Below are 13,807 nucleotides of genomic sequence, written 5' to 3'. Positions count from 1 at the left end.
AAAAAAAAAAAAAAAAAAAAAAAAAAAAAAAAAAAAAAAAAAAAAAAAGAGGTCTGGTTAGCATGGTAGCCTTAAAGGAATCTTTCTGCCTATGATTTTGTTTTTGTTAAAGAAGTATGCCAGTGGAAGTTCTCATGACTTTGTTTTGCCTAAAGTAATCTCCTTATTGCTGTTGGAATATTTTAGGCTACTCTCTGATTTCCACAAACTGAATAAACATTTAAAAATATCTCTATTATGGAAATATTAAAATATACCCCAAAATAGAATAGTGTAAGGAACTTCCATATATATCTATTGCATAGCTTCAACAATTATCAGTATTGTGTCAATATTTTTATTCTATGTGCACTATATCAGTTAGCTCTTTCTGCATTGCAAACCATGCTAAAGCAGACTGATTTCATACAAGACACATTTATTATTGTTCCTAAGTCTGTCTGTTTGGGTGTGTGGAGGAGGAAATAATACATTTTTCCTTCTACTCTCTTGGCTGGGTCTCTTTAACAAAAGACAGATGAACAGAAAACATGCAACTTTATGTCATGCAAGCTTTATGTGATATGGTAGCCCTCATAAGGAAGTGAAGGAAGACGTGAAGAGGTGGTTACACCTGAGTTTTTTTCATGCTAGGTTTGGGAAAGAACAGAAAGTCATGAGGAAATACGGTAGAACAAAAGGGGTCTGAGCTAAGTAAAGTAAACTGCAAGAAAGTTGGCAAGGTCTGTTTATTTAGATTCTTGACAGCATCCCTCCATCTTTGGAGATAAGGATGCTTCTTTTCCTCTCTGTATAGGGAGAGCAAGTCTTACATGGGGGTTTTATGAATTTGTTTCAGGGGAAGGTCAAAGAGTCTTCCCATTCCTAAACTTCCTTCAGCTTAAAATATTCAGTACGCCAAAGTATCATGTTTTGGGGTAGTGTGTCCTGAAACCTGTCAAGCAGTTCTGCTGATCTTAGCCAGTCTGGACTGATAGTGGTCAGGCTGGCTCTCGCATATGTGGCCAACTGATGTATCTAGGGCTGGTTCGTCTAGGATGGCTGTCCTTTTACATTGGTGGCTGGCTGGCTGTTGGCCAGGATTTCAGAGGGTGATGGGTGATGTCGTGCGTCTTCCAGCAGGCTAGTGCAGTCTACACTGAGCAGAGTTCCAAAAGAGAGAATAAAAACATGCAATGCCCTAGCTCAGAGCTTACTCGATTGGTCAAAGGCTGACCGGATTTAAGAAGTCAGGAAGGGGGCTTCCCTGGTGGCCCAGTGGTTGAGAGTCCGCCTGCTGAGGCGGGGGACACGGGTTCGTGCCCCGGTCCGGGAAGATCCCACATGCCGCGGAGCGGCTAGGTCCGTGAGCCATGGCCGCTGAGCCTGCGCGTCCGGAGCCTATGCTCCGCAACGGGAGAGGCCACAGCAGTGAGAGGCCCGCGTACCGCAAAAAAAAAAAAAAAAAAAGTCAGAAAGTACCTGTAAAGTCATCTTGCAATGCATGTGGATGCAGGAGAATTGAAGAAGACTGTTTGTTATCAATCTATCACAGTCAAAAAATAAAAAAATTATCACAGTCCCCCCACACTTTTAAAAAGTCTTTTTTAGAGTGTTTAAAATCAATTAATATCATTTCACCATTAAATACTTCAGTGAAAAGTGTTTTATATTTTGGTCATTACAATTTTATTACTTAAATAGAAGCCATACAAGTTATCTATACTCTTTGAATCAGAGTATTATTACTAGAGGCTATATCCCGATTACCACTAACAACAAAGTGACCATCGCTCTCACTAGTAGTAAATTTCATTTTTTCTCCTATCATGTATGCTAAACATTTATTGCCTCACTTAACACTCATCAGTATGCTTACAGGGCAGCGACTCATATTCATTTATAGAGGTGAATGAGAAAGGTTAAGTGAACTGCCCAAGGCCACATAATTAGTGAGCAATGGCTTTGAGGTCATGATAAACTGACTCCATTTTCATGTTCTTATTTACTACATACTGTGCTCTTCTGTGGCTGGTCAGCAGGCCACAGTCTCTTGACATTTACTTGTGGAGGCCAGGTGGAATGAAAAGGCTAAGCCAACTCTCTTCCATTTCTTAAAGCAGAAAATGAACTTAAGGGAGTCAGTTGTTTCTAGATTTACCACAGTGGAGCTATTTTAAGAACATGAGAAGGATCTATGAGGTCACTTTCTAATGTTGATGATGTGTGTATGTTAGAGGCTGTTGCTTTGGAGAAACGAAGAGCTTCATTTCCTTATTGTTATATTGGAAGTGTCTCATGTGGTATGCTTGCCTGTCCATTTTTCAGTTGCTGTCTCGAAACTAATGTGTTCTTAATCATTGTGACTCTAGTCATCCTGGAGAAGCTGAAGCAGTCAGGAAGGGTCAGTTGTTAATGACAAGAAGACATCTATTTCCGTTTGAGTGAGATGTCAGGGATCATTTTCTTCTTTCTGAGGATGAGCTAGCATAGTAGGAAGATGTAACCCAATTGGTCCAGATTCATGAAAATTCATTGATTCTTTTTTGGATCTGAGCTAATGTCATTCAGTCATCAGTTTCATGTGACTGTGCCTCAAAAATAGTTTAGTACATTTTTTTCTTGTCTAAGTGTCAGCTCCATCCTGAGTTCCAATAGTGGCTTTTATCTTGAGGTCTGGTGTGAGGCATTAAATTCATATTCTTGGAAGAAAGATAAGTGAGAACATAATTTTATTGCTACCATAATTTTATTGCTATCTTACTGTTATAAAACATAATTATTAAATAGCATGTCCTTTATGCATTCTGACAATGAGATTATGACTGACTTTTCCTTTTCAATAGGAAAGCTATTTGGGGCTGTCATCATCATCACATAATGGAGTCTTGCTTGTAGGGGGGTCACATTTTAACTTCCAATGACTTTTCTATAACAGCCTCTTAACATATAAGTCTCAGGTAAATTGAAGCTACTCCCTGCAGGAGATAAAGTCAGATATCAAACTAACCATTATCCATATTCTGGAAACTGCTGGTGTCATCAGTGTTTGTTATGGCGCTTAATTTATAGGCTTATTTTAAGCCGAGGCTTCAATGTGGCATACTTTTATGGGAGAGAATTTCTTGCATCAAGACCATATAGTTAAAAATCATTAAAATTACAAAAGTCATATCATCACTATTGAACAATTCATATCTATAAGCTATTTACTATGGCAATGAGGGACTGTTGAGCTCACTAGCCTAAATCAGTAGGTTAATTGAAATTAAGCCTGTTCTCACATATTTGACTGTCTGGTATTTTTATTCTCTATTTCTGAGTAGGATGATATATTAATCTGGACATATGGTCTCCTAATAGCATTTGAAAGCCTTATTCCTTACAGATCGAGGACAGCTCATTAAACAAATACATGAAATACCCTTAAATCAGCATTGAATATTAAGGGAACAGTATTAAATAATAGATAGCAGGTAAAGAGTGATATATAAGTGTAAACAATGAATTTAGATTACTATTACCACAGTGTTTCAGAAGAGAGAAGGAAAAGGAAAATTCAAAGCCCACAGCATTAATATTTCCTTCTGACTTTTCATCTTAGAAATAGCTAAATGGTTCAGTATCCCCCAAGTTTATACAAATATGCAGAACTGAGCTTTTGTCCTTAGGCAATGTTCTGCTTTTTATAATGAAAGCAATTTTTTTTCACATTTTGTTTTGTTGACTGGAATAATTCTTTCACCAGGAAAATAGGTGTCATTTAACATAATGACACATTTGAAAATATTTTTAATTACCAATGTAAGTTATTTGTTATTTTAGGAATTATTCTGAACCACACAAGGGTAGGTTTTTTTTTTTTTTTTTTTTTTTTTTTTGTGGTACGCGGGCCTCTCACTGTTGTGACCTCTCCCGTTGCGGAGCACAGGCTCCAGATGCGTAGGCTCAGCGGCCATGGCTCACGGGCCCATCCGCTCCGCGGCATGAGGTATCTTCCTGGACCGGGGCACAAACCCGTGTCCCCTGCATCGGCAGGCGGACTCTCAACCACTGTGCCACTAGGGAAGCCCAAGGATAGGTTTTTTTTTTTTTTTCCAATTCCCATTTTACAAATGGGTCAATTGATGTCAGACAAAGTAGAGTAATGGCATTACTCTAAGAACATTCACAACGTTATGTAGGGTGGATGGCAGTATTTTCCTTAGCGCTCAATGTAACTTTTCTTAAATTAAAATGTAAATGAGATTGTTGTCTCTTCAGACTCTCAAAATTTTAAAACAGCTAAACAGCAGCATTAGTTACTATTTTAAATTTTACGTACTTGCATAAGTATATGAAAAGTACCGGTCCATAATATCTTGAGGTACAACTTGAGGTGAAATAAAAAACTCAAAATATTTGGAGTTAAATATAAACTTAATGTCTTATCTGACTGTATGGAATGAATTTTTCTACTAGCTGTAAGTGAATAAATTATTTTTATAGAAAAATTTATGTACCTGAAAAAACTAATTATCACATTTTGAAGCCAATTCATTTTTATGAATACATTATATTATTTGCAAATTTCCTCTCCCATTTAGTACGTTGTCTTTTTATTTTGTCAGTGGTTTCCTTTGCTGTGCAAAAGCTTGCAAGTTTACTTAGGTCCCATTTGTTTAATTTTGCTTTTACCTCCTTTGCTAAAGGAGACAGGTACAAAAGAATATTGCTACAATTTTTGTCAAAGATAGTTCTGCCTATGTTTTCCTTTAGGAATTGTATAGTGTCTGGTCTTTACATTTAAATCTTTAATCCATTTTGAGGGTTGTTTTTTTTTTTTTTTTTGTATATGGTGTTAGAGAATGTTCTAATTTCATTCTTTTACATGTAGCTGTCCAGTTTTCCCAGTACCACTTATTGAAGAGGCTGTCTTTTCTCCATTGTATGTTCTTGCCTCCTTTGTTGTAGATTACTTGACCATAAGGATGTGGGTTTATTTCTGGGCTTTCTATCCTATTTCAGTGATCTATGTATCTGTTTTTGTTCGAGTACCGTACTGTTTTGATTACTGTGGCTTTGTAGTATACTCTGAGGCCAGGGAGCATCATTCCTCCAGCTCTGTTCTTCTTTCTCAAGATCGTTTCAGCTGTTCGAGGTCTTTTGTGTTTCCATACAAATTTTAAAATCATTTGTTCTAGTTCTGTGAAAAATGCCCTTGGCATTTTGAGAGGGATTGCTTTGAATCTGTAGATTGCCTTATGTACTATGGTCATTTTAACAATATTAATTCTCCCAATTCAAGAACACAGTATTTCTTTCCATCTGCTTGTATCATCTTCAATTTCTTTCATCAGTGTCTTAGGTTTCTGAGTAAGGTCTTTTACCTCCTCAGGTGGGTTTATTTCTAGGTATTTTATTCTTTTCGATGCTATGGTAAATGGGGTTGTTTCCTTAATTTCTCATTTTGTTACTTCATTGTTAATGTATAGAAATGTGACAGATTTCTTATATTAATTTTGTATTCTGCAACTCTACTGAATTCATTGCTGAGCTCTCAGTTTTCGGTGGTGTCTTTAGAATTTCCTATGTATATTATGATGTCATCTGCAAACAGTGACAGTTTTACCTCTTCGTTTCCAATTTGGATGTGTTTTATTTCTTCTCTTATGGCTGTGGCTACAACTTCTAAAACTATGTTTAATAAAAGTGGTGAGAGTGGATATCCTTGTCTTGTACGTGATCTTAGAGGAAATGCGTTCAGCTTTTTACCACTGAGTATGATTTTAGCTGTGGGATGGTCATATATGGCCTCATACCATAGAGGTATATTCCCTCTATGCCCACTTTCTGGAGAGTTTTATATCCAACACATACAAACAGCTCATACAACTCAACATTAAAATAACCCAAACAACCCAATTAAAAAAAGGGCGGAACAACTGAATAGATACTTTTCCAAAGAGGACAAAGAGGAACTGCAGATGATCAGCAGGCACATGAAAAGATGCTCAACATAGTTAATCATCAGGGAAATGCAAATCAAAACCACAGTCAGATATCACCTCACACCTGTCAGGATGGCTATCACCAAAAAGAACACAAATAAGAGAGGATGTGGAGAAAAGGGAACCCTCATATACTGTTAGTGGGAATGTAAATTGCTGCAGCCACTGTGGAGAACAGTATGAAGGTTTCTCAAAAAATTAAAAATAGAACTGCCATAGGACCCAGCTTTCCACTCCTGGGTATAAATCCAGAAAACCCCCCAAAAGACACAATGCACCCCAACTTTCATTGCAGCATCATTTACAATTGCCAGGGTATGGAAACAACCTAAGTATCCAGCAACAGATGAATGGATAAAGAAGATGTGGTATTGCATATACAATGGAATATTTCTCAGCCATAAAAAAAATGACATTATGCCATTTGCAGTAGTATGGATGGACTAGTATGGCATTATGCTAAGTGAAATAAGTCAGAGAATGACAAATAATGTATGATATCACTGATATGTGGAATCTAAATAATACAACAAACTAGTGAATAAAGCAAAAAAGAAGCAAATGCACAGATACAGAGAACAAACTAATGGTTATCACTGGGGGAAGGGTAATCTAGGGATAGGGGAATAAAAGGGTTATTAAGGAATTACATGAAATCATGTGTGTGAAACTTTTAAAAATTGTAAATTACTCTAGAGTTTAAAGAATCTTTGATTTAATTAAAAAACAATACATTATAAACAACGTTTGGATGTCTATTATCATAATGTTTCAGAAGAAAAGGAAAATCATAAGAGGAAGTAAGGGAAAATTGATATTTTAATCCTTACTCTACTTATGTCAACATTGGAGTGAATAAACGTTCTCCCGAAGTGGAAAGTAACTGATGCTCTTATCTTCTGCTTGAGTAAAGCCTAGATTTGGAAATTTTGGTTGACGTGGCCAGTCCTTATCCATTTGTTTTTCCTTTATCCCTTCCCTATATATTGCTATTCACCATCTGTTAGTGTGATAATTTTGAACATGAAAAGGTATTTTGCCAGGAAAATTAAAAGTTAAATTTGTGATACTTAATGAATGACTTAGATGGGCTTGAATGCTTGATATAAAGAATTGATTGACAGAGTCACCTTTTGAATGAAATGATCTAAATGAGATTATTCTCATAGCCACTGACATTCATTAGAGTATACTAGAGTACCTTCCAAGTACAAATTCCTCTGACCAAAACAATACGATTTATTGGTTTACCATATAGCATTTATCAACTGTCTTTTATTTTAAATACAAAGAGGAAAAACTAAGATTTGTGTGGAGTTATTTGAGAACAGTTTCATAAGGAGGAAATTATTACCAACAGAAAAATGTATTCAATTGCTGTTATGTTGACCTTTTACAGTACATGAACTTAGAATCCCTACAGTACATGAATTTGTTAGTCTTTTGTTTGTTTGTTTCCAGGTTAACCACATTCTTGTCAGCTTTCAACCAAAAGTAAGAAGAGACATTAGTTTTTTCATTCTTTCTGGGTTGCTTCCTTCCTGAAGAACAATGGGGATGCTGTTAAGTGGAAGAGGATTAATCACATCTCTAATTTTCTTCTTGTTAAAATTCTCAACAGCTGTTGATATACCACTTTCAGGTAAAGTGACAACATTCAATACCTACTTATAAAAGTCCATATTTGCATTTTGATTTTTAAGTAGAATAATTATATGTTAAGGATGTGATTTTTCTACCATATTTCTACAGATTTTACAGCAATCTCTCATCAGAATTCATGTTGACCTTTAAATTTTTCAGAAGACTTATATTTGGCCGCTTGCTATAATTAATTATTTTGCAGCTTTTAGCCTCTTAGGCAAACTTGGCACATAGCAAGAAATATAACCTATAGATCAGGTGCTATTTCGCCACGTAAGATAATCTGCAATATTAGCAACAGCTATTACTTTTATGTATCAGATTAGTTTATTTTAGGGAGAAGTGTGACTCCAGAAGTTACTGGCATTCAACTAATCAGGACAAAAAAGAAACTGATTAAACTTTGTATTGTTTTCAAAATGACTATATATTTAAGAATGGTACACTATTGATACTATGTGTAAAATAGATAACTAGGGCTTCCCTGGTGACGCAGTGGTTGAGAGTCCGCCTGCCGATGCAGGGGACACAGGTTCGTGCCCCGGTCCAGGAAGATCCCACATGCTGCAGAGAGGCTAGGCCCGTGAGCCATGGCTGCTGAGCCTGAGCGTCCAGAACTTGTGCTCCGCAATGGCAGAGGCCACAACAGTGAGAGGCCCATGTATGGCAAAAAAAAAAAAAAAAATAAGATAACTAGTGAGAACCTACTATATGGCACAGGGAACTCTACTCAGTGCTCTGAGGTGACTTAAATGGGAAGGAGATCCAAAAAAGAGGGGGTATTTGTATACATATAGCTGATTCACTTTGCTGTACAGTAGAAACTAACACAACATTGTAAAGCAACTATACTCCAATGAAATTTTTTTTTAAATTATATATTTAAGAATGAAAACAATTAGGACAATATTTAAAAGCCGTTTTCATAGTACACAACTAAAAGTGTAAAATGATACCACCTCTGCAAATTTAGAGCATTCTGTAGGGTGAATTCATATCAAAATGTTAGTCGTGATATATCTTAACATATATTGGTAAAACGGATGTAACTATCATAAATCAGTTTCAACAAGTTATAGTAATTAGTTCAAAAAACAGTACACGTGCAAACACAATTTATGTAATAGTGTATTAACTATTTAATGTACAGGTTTGGGGAATTTGTCTTGTTTATAAGCACATAGGATTTAAAAAAAGACCATTGAGAGATTACTTAGGTCTTTTTATCCATACATTTGAAGTATTAATCCCTATTATTTCTTCCATACCTAATTAGGAGAGTTATAATGTAAGAGATAAGAATGTTTATTAGAACCTTAGCATTGGAAGTGATCTGTGCAGATCATCTAAATTTCAAAGGAGTAGTCTTGACCTCAGAAAGTTGAATAAACGTTAGAGAGGTGCTAACGCAACTGAAACTTTTCTTCAGAAGTACTTGGACAGTCTGAGTGTGACTAGAAAAGGAAATACTTCTCTGAGTGTATAATATGTTCTAAAACCGTTTTCTAAGGGCTGCCTTAAATACTTGATGTAGCAGTTTCATGTGACACACTTTGGGTGGCCCTGCATTTGTATATCATCCCTAACGTAAGAATCTTTTCTCTACTGTCCTCAAGTCTCTGTGACAGTATTCACCCTTTTAAGGAGTTTCACTTACATGTTCTCAGATGTACAGATTTAAACTTCTGCTTTAGTCAAGGTGAAATCTGTTAGCCTACACACCACATATATTGGCCTATTTGTACAAACACTGGTCAAGAGCCTGAAATAATTCATCTTAAGTACATTCTTTGGGTTTTGAGTATGCAGTGCCAAACTAAGAGCACAGTTCTTGGCAATCCTTGTGGAAAAAGGGGTTAATAAGTTTACATTTTCTTCCCAGTAGCACCAAAGATGCACTGGGATTCCTGATTCAGATTCTTGACCATAGAATATACATTCTGACCATAGCATGTACATTTTCCCTCCATCTTTTCTCATTTAGTTCACCAGTGGTGATTGGAAATTTTGTATTAGTACATAAGACACATTTTTATTCTGGTTGTCTCAGTTACTTATGCCTTTTCACACTCTAATGTCGTTAGACAACAATTGTTATAAAATATTAATGACATGTTTTCAGAACATTTGAATACCACCCATTTATTTCAGTACTCTAGAGCTCTCACTAGCAAATGCAAGTAAGGCAGGTATTCAATTTGAATGTCAATGAGTCTGGTGTCTCTGTAATTGGCCTAATTATGGAGGAAAGGATTTATAATGTAGAATACATATTCTTATAAACACCCGAAGGTTATTAGCTCCACTCCCTGAATAATTAGTTATGGCTGAGACTTTACAACCTTAGCAAACTTAAGAAAGAATAATGTTCTAATAAACAAGTTGTTCACAAGTTATTAGCTGATATCTTAGGGACTGTTGCTATTGTGCATCATCCCTCACCATTTATAACTGTAATGACATTTAAATAGTATGAATTTGCAGAAAGTTCAAGATCTGCTCTACTGAGAAAGAGTGGTAATCAGAAACAAGGTAGATGTCAATGAAGATATGAATGTTTTTTGCATGTTTTTAAAATGTTTCTGAATATGAAGCCTGCACTTGCATTGTCACTAAACTAGTAAAATTTTACTAGGCAAAAGTAAAGAAAAGTGAAGTTTAAAATGGGAAATGGCTGTTGAGTTATTATTCTAGGCTGGCCATCAGTGCTCAAAATGTGATTCATGGACCCCTCAGGGTCACGGAGATTTGTTCAGGCAGTCCATGCAATCAAATGTTTCATAATAATACTAAAGTGTCATTTTTCCTTTTCCATCATGTTGCCATTTGCACTGGTGTCACAAAAGCAGTGGTGCTAAAACTGCAGTTTCCCAGCACCCATCAAGGCATTGACACCAAACTCATGGGTTTCCTCAGGACCATATACTCGCACTAAAACAACAAGACGTCTAAAAAACATAAACCAAAGTTTTGCTTAAGATTGTCCTTGTTGAAACAGTTAAACATTATTGATTTTTAAAAATCTTCATCCTTGAGTACATTCATCTTAATATTCTGTGGGATGAACTGGGAAGTATGCATAAAATAATTCTGCTGTGTAACAAAGTACTATGACAGTCTCTGTTGGTTGATTGTGTCATTATTTGAGTGCCAAGCCAAATACCATTTTTACTTAAAAGTACAACTGACAGACAAACTTTGATTACTTTAATGGATATTTTCCCCAAAACGAACCAAGTGAGCCTGTTACTTCAAGGGAAACAACTGATGATATATGTTGTCAATGGTCAAATTTGGGTGTTGAGACGAAAATTAGAATTGTGGAAAACTTGTATCCTACACTGTGAGATTGACAGCTTCCCCACATTTAAGGCTTTTCTTAGATCAGTGATGATATTAACAAATGTGAATTTTTAACATTGTATAGTGATGTGTGTCAGTATTTGGAAGATCTGCATAACTCAGTGAACCAATATTTTTTTTCCAGATGAATACTGTATGATGTTACAAAATCATGCATGAATTAAAAAGCACCCATGGATAAAACACTTTAATGACAGAATATGCAAAGTTATCCATATGGTTTCAGATTTCATATTGCAGTAAACCTTTAAGAAACTGCCACTTGGTGAGTTTTGGTGTACTATCCAGAAACAATGCCCACAATAATCAGAAAGGACTATAAAATATGTCACCCTTTTTCAAGTACATATCTGTATAAGGTTGAATTTTCTTCATTTATTTCAACAAAACAACTTACAGCAACATGTGGAATACAGAAGTAGATATGCGAATCCAGCTGCCATCTATTAAAATATTAAAGATTTGCAATAATGTAAAACAATGCCAGCTTTTCTCATTATACTTAGTATTTTTGATAAAATATTTATTTTAACAAATGATAGTATTAAATGAATTAATAAATATTTAGAAGATTTCTCAGTTTTCATTTCTAACATGGTAAATATTATTAAATGTAACCTACGTTTACAAAAGCACTTTGGGATTTCCTGTAATTTTTTAAAATGTAAAGGCATTCAGTGACCAAAAAAAATCTATTTACCTGGCTTGAGTCTCTAATTTTACAAATGAGAAAACAGAGTGGTTCAGGGTCTGGCTCAATGTCACAGGGTTTAGGGCCTATTTGTAACTCCATTGTGGAATATTACCCATGTGAATCACACTCAGGGCCTTTCTGCTAGTTGCTTTTCTCAAAGTATGTTTGCCAGAATCAGATTCCTGCTACTGAACCATTTATATTTCCTTGTGAATTCAATCCTGTCCGCTGACAGAGGTTGTTAGAACTGTACTAACATTGTAATGTCTTAATTTGAAAACTGTTGAGTGTTCCATGGCAGTATGTCTTAACATATATCATGATCTGTGTCCTATTCTAAAACTTAATCCAAGTTTGTATCGTCAGCGCTAGTACATTTATTTTATAATCATAATTCTTGGCAATGCCATCCAGCTGCTTGAATTGGTGAGAGACAAAGTCACCCCATACTTTGTAAATTTGTCTGGAAGGTACGTAGCTTGTCAAACACTAAAAATGTTTATCACAATGAGGGAATATTTGAATATGTGGAATCCTTTTAAAAGAAACCATCATTTATTAGCTATTATTTTTATCCTAATGATTATTAGTGTGAAATTCTGTAAGGGGGAAAAGTACCCTCAAGCTTCCAAGTAGGAAAAAGATATTTAAAAATGTGTGTAAATGGGAAGTTACAAATAATAAACAAGCTCAGGGAAAAATATAACAAAAGCAATAAATGGAAATAAAAAAGAGGAGAAGGGTTTTGTTTTTTTGGTTTTTTTGCTAATAATTAATGAAATATCTTATTGTTTTAAAATGCTATTCTTGAGACTTCCCTGGTGGCACAGTGGTTAAGAATCCGCCTGCCTATGCAGGGGACACAGGTTTGAGCCCTGATCCAGGGAGATCCTACGTGCCGCGAAGCAACTAAGCCCGTGAGCCACACTACTGAGCCTGCGCTCTAGAGCCTGCAAGCCACAACTGCTGAGCCCACGTACCACAACTACTGAAGCCTGCGCACCTAGAGCCTACGCTCCGCAACAAGAGAAGCCACTGCAGTGAGAAGCCCACGCACCACAACAAATAGCCCCCGCTCACCGCAACTAGAGAAAACATGCACGCAGCAATGAAGACCCAATGCAGCCAAAAATAAATAAATAAATAAATTTATAAAATGCTATTGTTCGTTGGCGGCAAGGATGTGGGAAACCAATGTACTCGTGTTTGTGGTAATTAGCCCCTTGTGAAATATTAACATTTATCCATAGTCATTACCATTTGTGTCCATGCCTGGAAATTTATCGTGTCACTAATTCAATAAAGGAAAAATCTGTATGCTTGAGGCTGTCTATTGAATGAAAAAAATCTAATGTCCAAAAATAAAATTATTACATAAATTATCAAATATCAATGGAAGAAATCATACAGAAGTAGTAAATTAATTATAATGTCTTACAAAACTATAAAGAAAAAACAGAATTGTCAATGACCGAACCAAGTAAAACTGTATAAACACATCAACATAGATGAAATGCCAATAATTTAAACATAGATGTTTTAAAGTTGTTACACTGTTACGTTATTCTGGCATTAAATAAATTATATGGCAGCGTGAATTGATGGCAGTGAAGTATATTCCCTACAGCTAAATACATTTTGCAAAGAGGAAGTGAGGTTTGTTCTATAATTTTCATTCTTTTATAATCCTTGTACTTACCAATATAGAAAGTGTGTTTATTTCAAAGTATTTGTGTTGTAGCTAGACTAACTTCACCCAATTATTGGAGAGCATGTTATTTAAATACATATTTTAATATTTAGTTCAACAGGTTCCAACAATCATAAAACAGTCAAAAGTACAAGTTGCCTTTCCTTTTGATGAGTATTTTCAAATTGAATGTGAAGCTAAGGGAAATCCAGAACCAACGTGAGTATTTCCTTCAAACTAAATAATTGTTTAAATGTATACAATCCTTTATATTAATTTTTACTCTAATCAGTATAAGCTTATTGGACTATAAGTCTACATATGATTGAAAGTAAAGATTTCCAAATGAATGATAGCCATGTCTATAAAAATAAAGTTTGGTTATTTTACATATGTTCTTTTGCCAGTTAAAATTACTTTTATCATAAAATGTCTTAGGTTAAATAC

At 35.4% G+C, this 13,807-nt stretch overlaps 1 protein-coding gene across 1 annotated transcript in view; it reads left to right on the top strand.

Moving 5' to 3' along the window:
- Positions 1 to 7,520: 7,520 nt before the first annotated feature.
- The window catches only part of LOC103073744 (neural cell adhesion molecule L1-like protein), a gene marked incomplete at its 3' end in the record, with an annotated part of 48,307 nt that continues 42,020 nt past the window's right edge, over positions 7,521 to 13,807 (top strand). The window contains 2 exon segments of the mRNA XM_082931451.1: positions 7,521 to 7,611; positions 13,474 to 13,579. Of these exon segments, the coding sequence (XP_082787577.1) occupies positions 7,521 to 7,611; positions 13,474 to 13,579 (197 nt within the window).

This window comes from Lipotes vexillifer, unplaced genomic scaffold, assembly GCF_000442215.2.
Source record: "Lipotes vexillifer unplaced genomic scaffold, Lipotes_vexillifer_v1.1 scaffold601, whole genome shotgun sequence".
In the NCBI taxonomy this organism is placed as follows: domain Eukaryota; kingdom Metazoa; phylum Chordata; class Mammalia; order Artiodactyla; family Lipotidae; genus Lipotes; species Lipotes vexillifer.
Note: the sequence above shows the minus strand (reverse complement) of the source record. Positions and strands in the feature narration are given on the sequence as shown.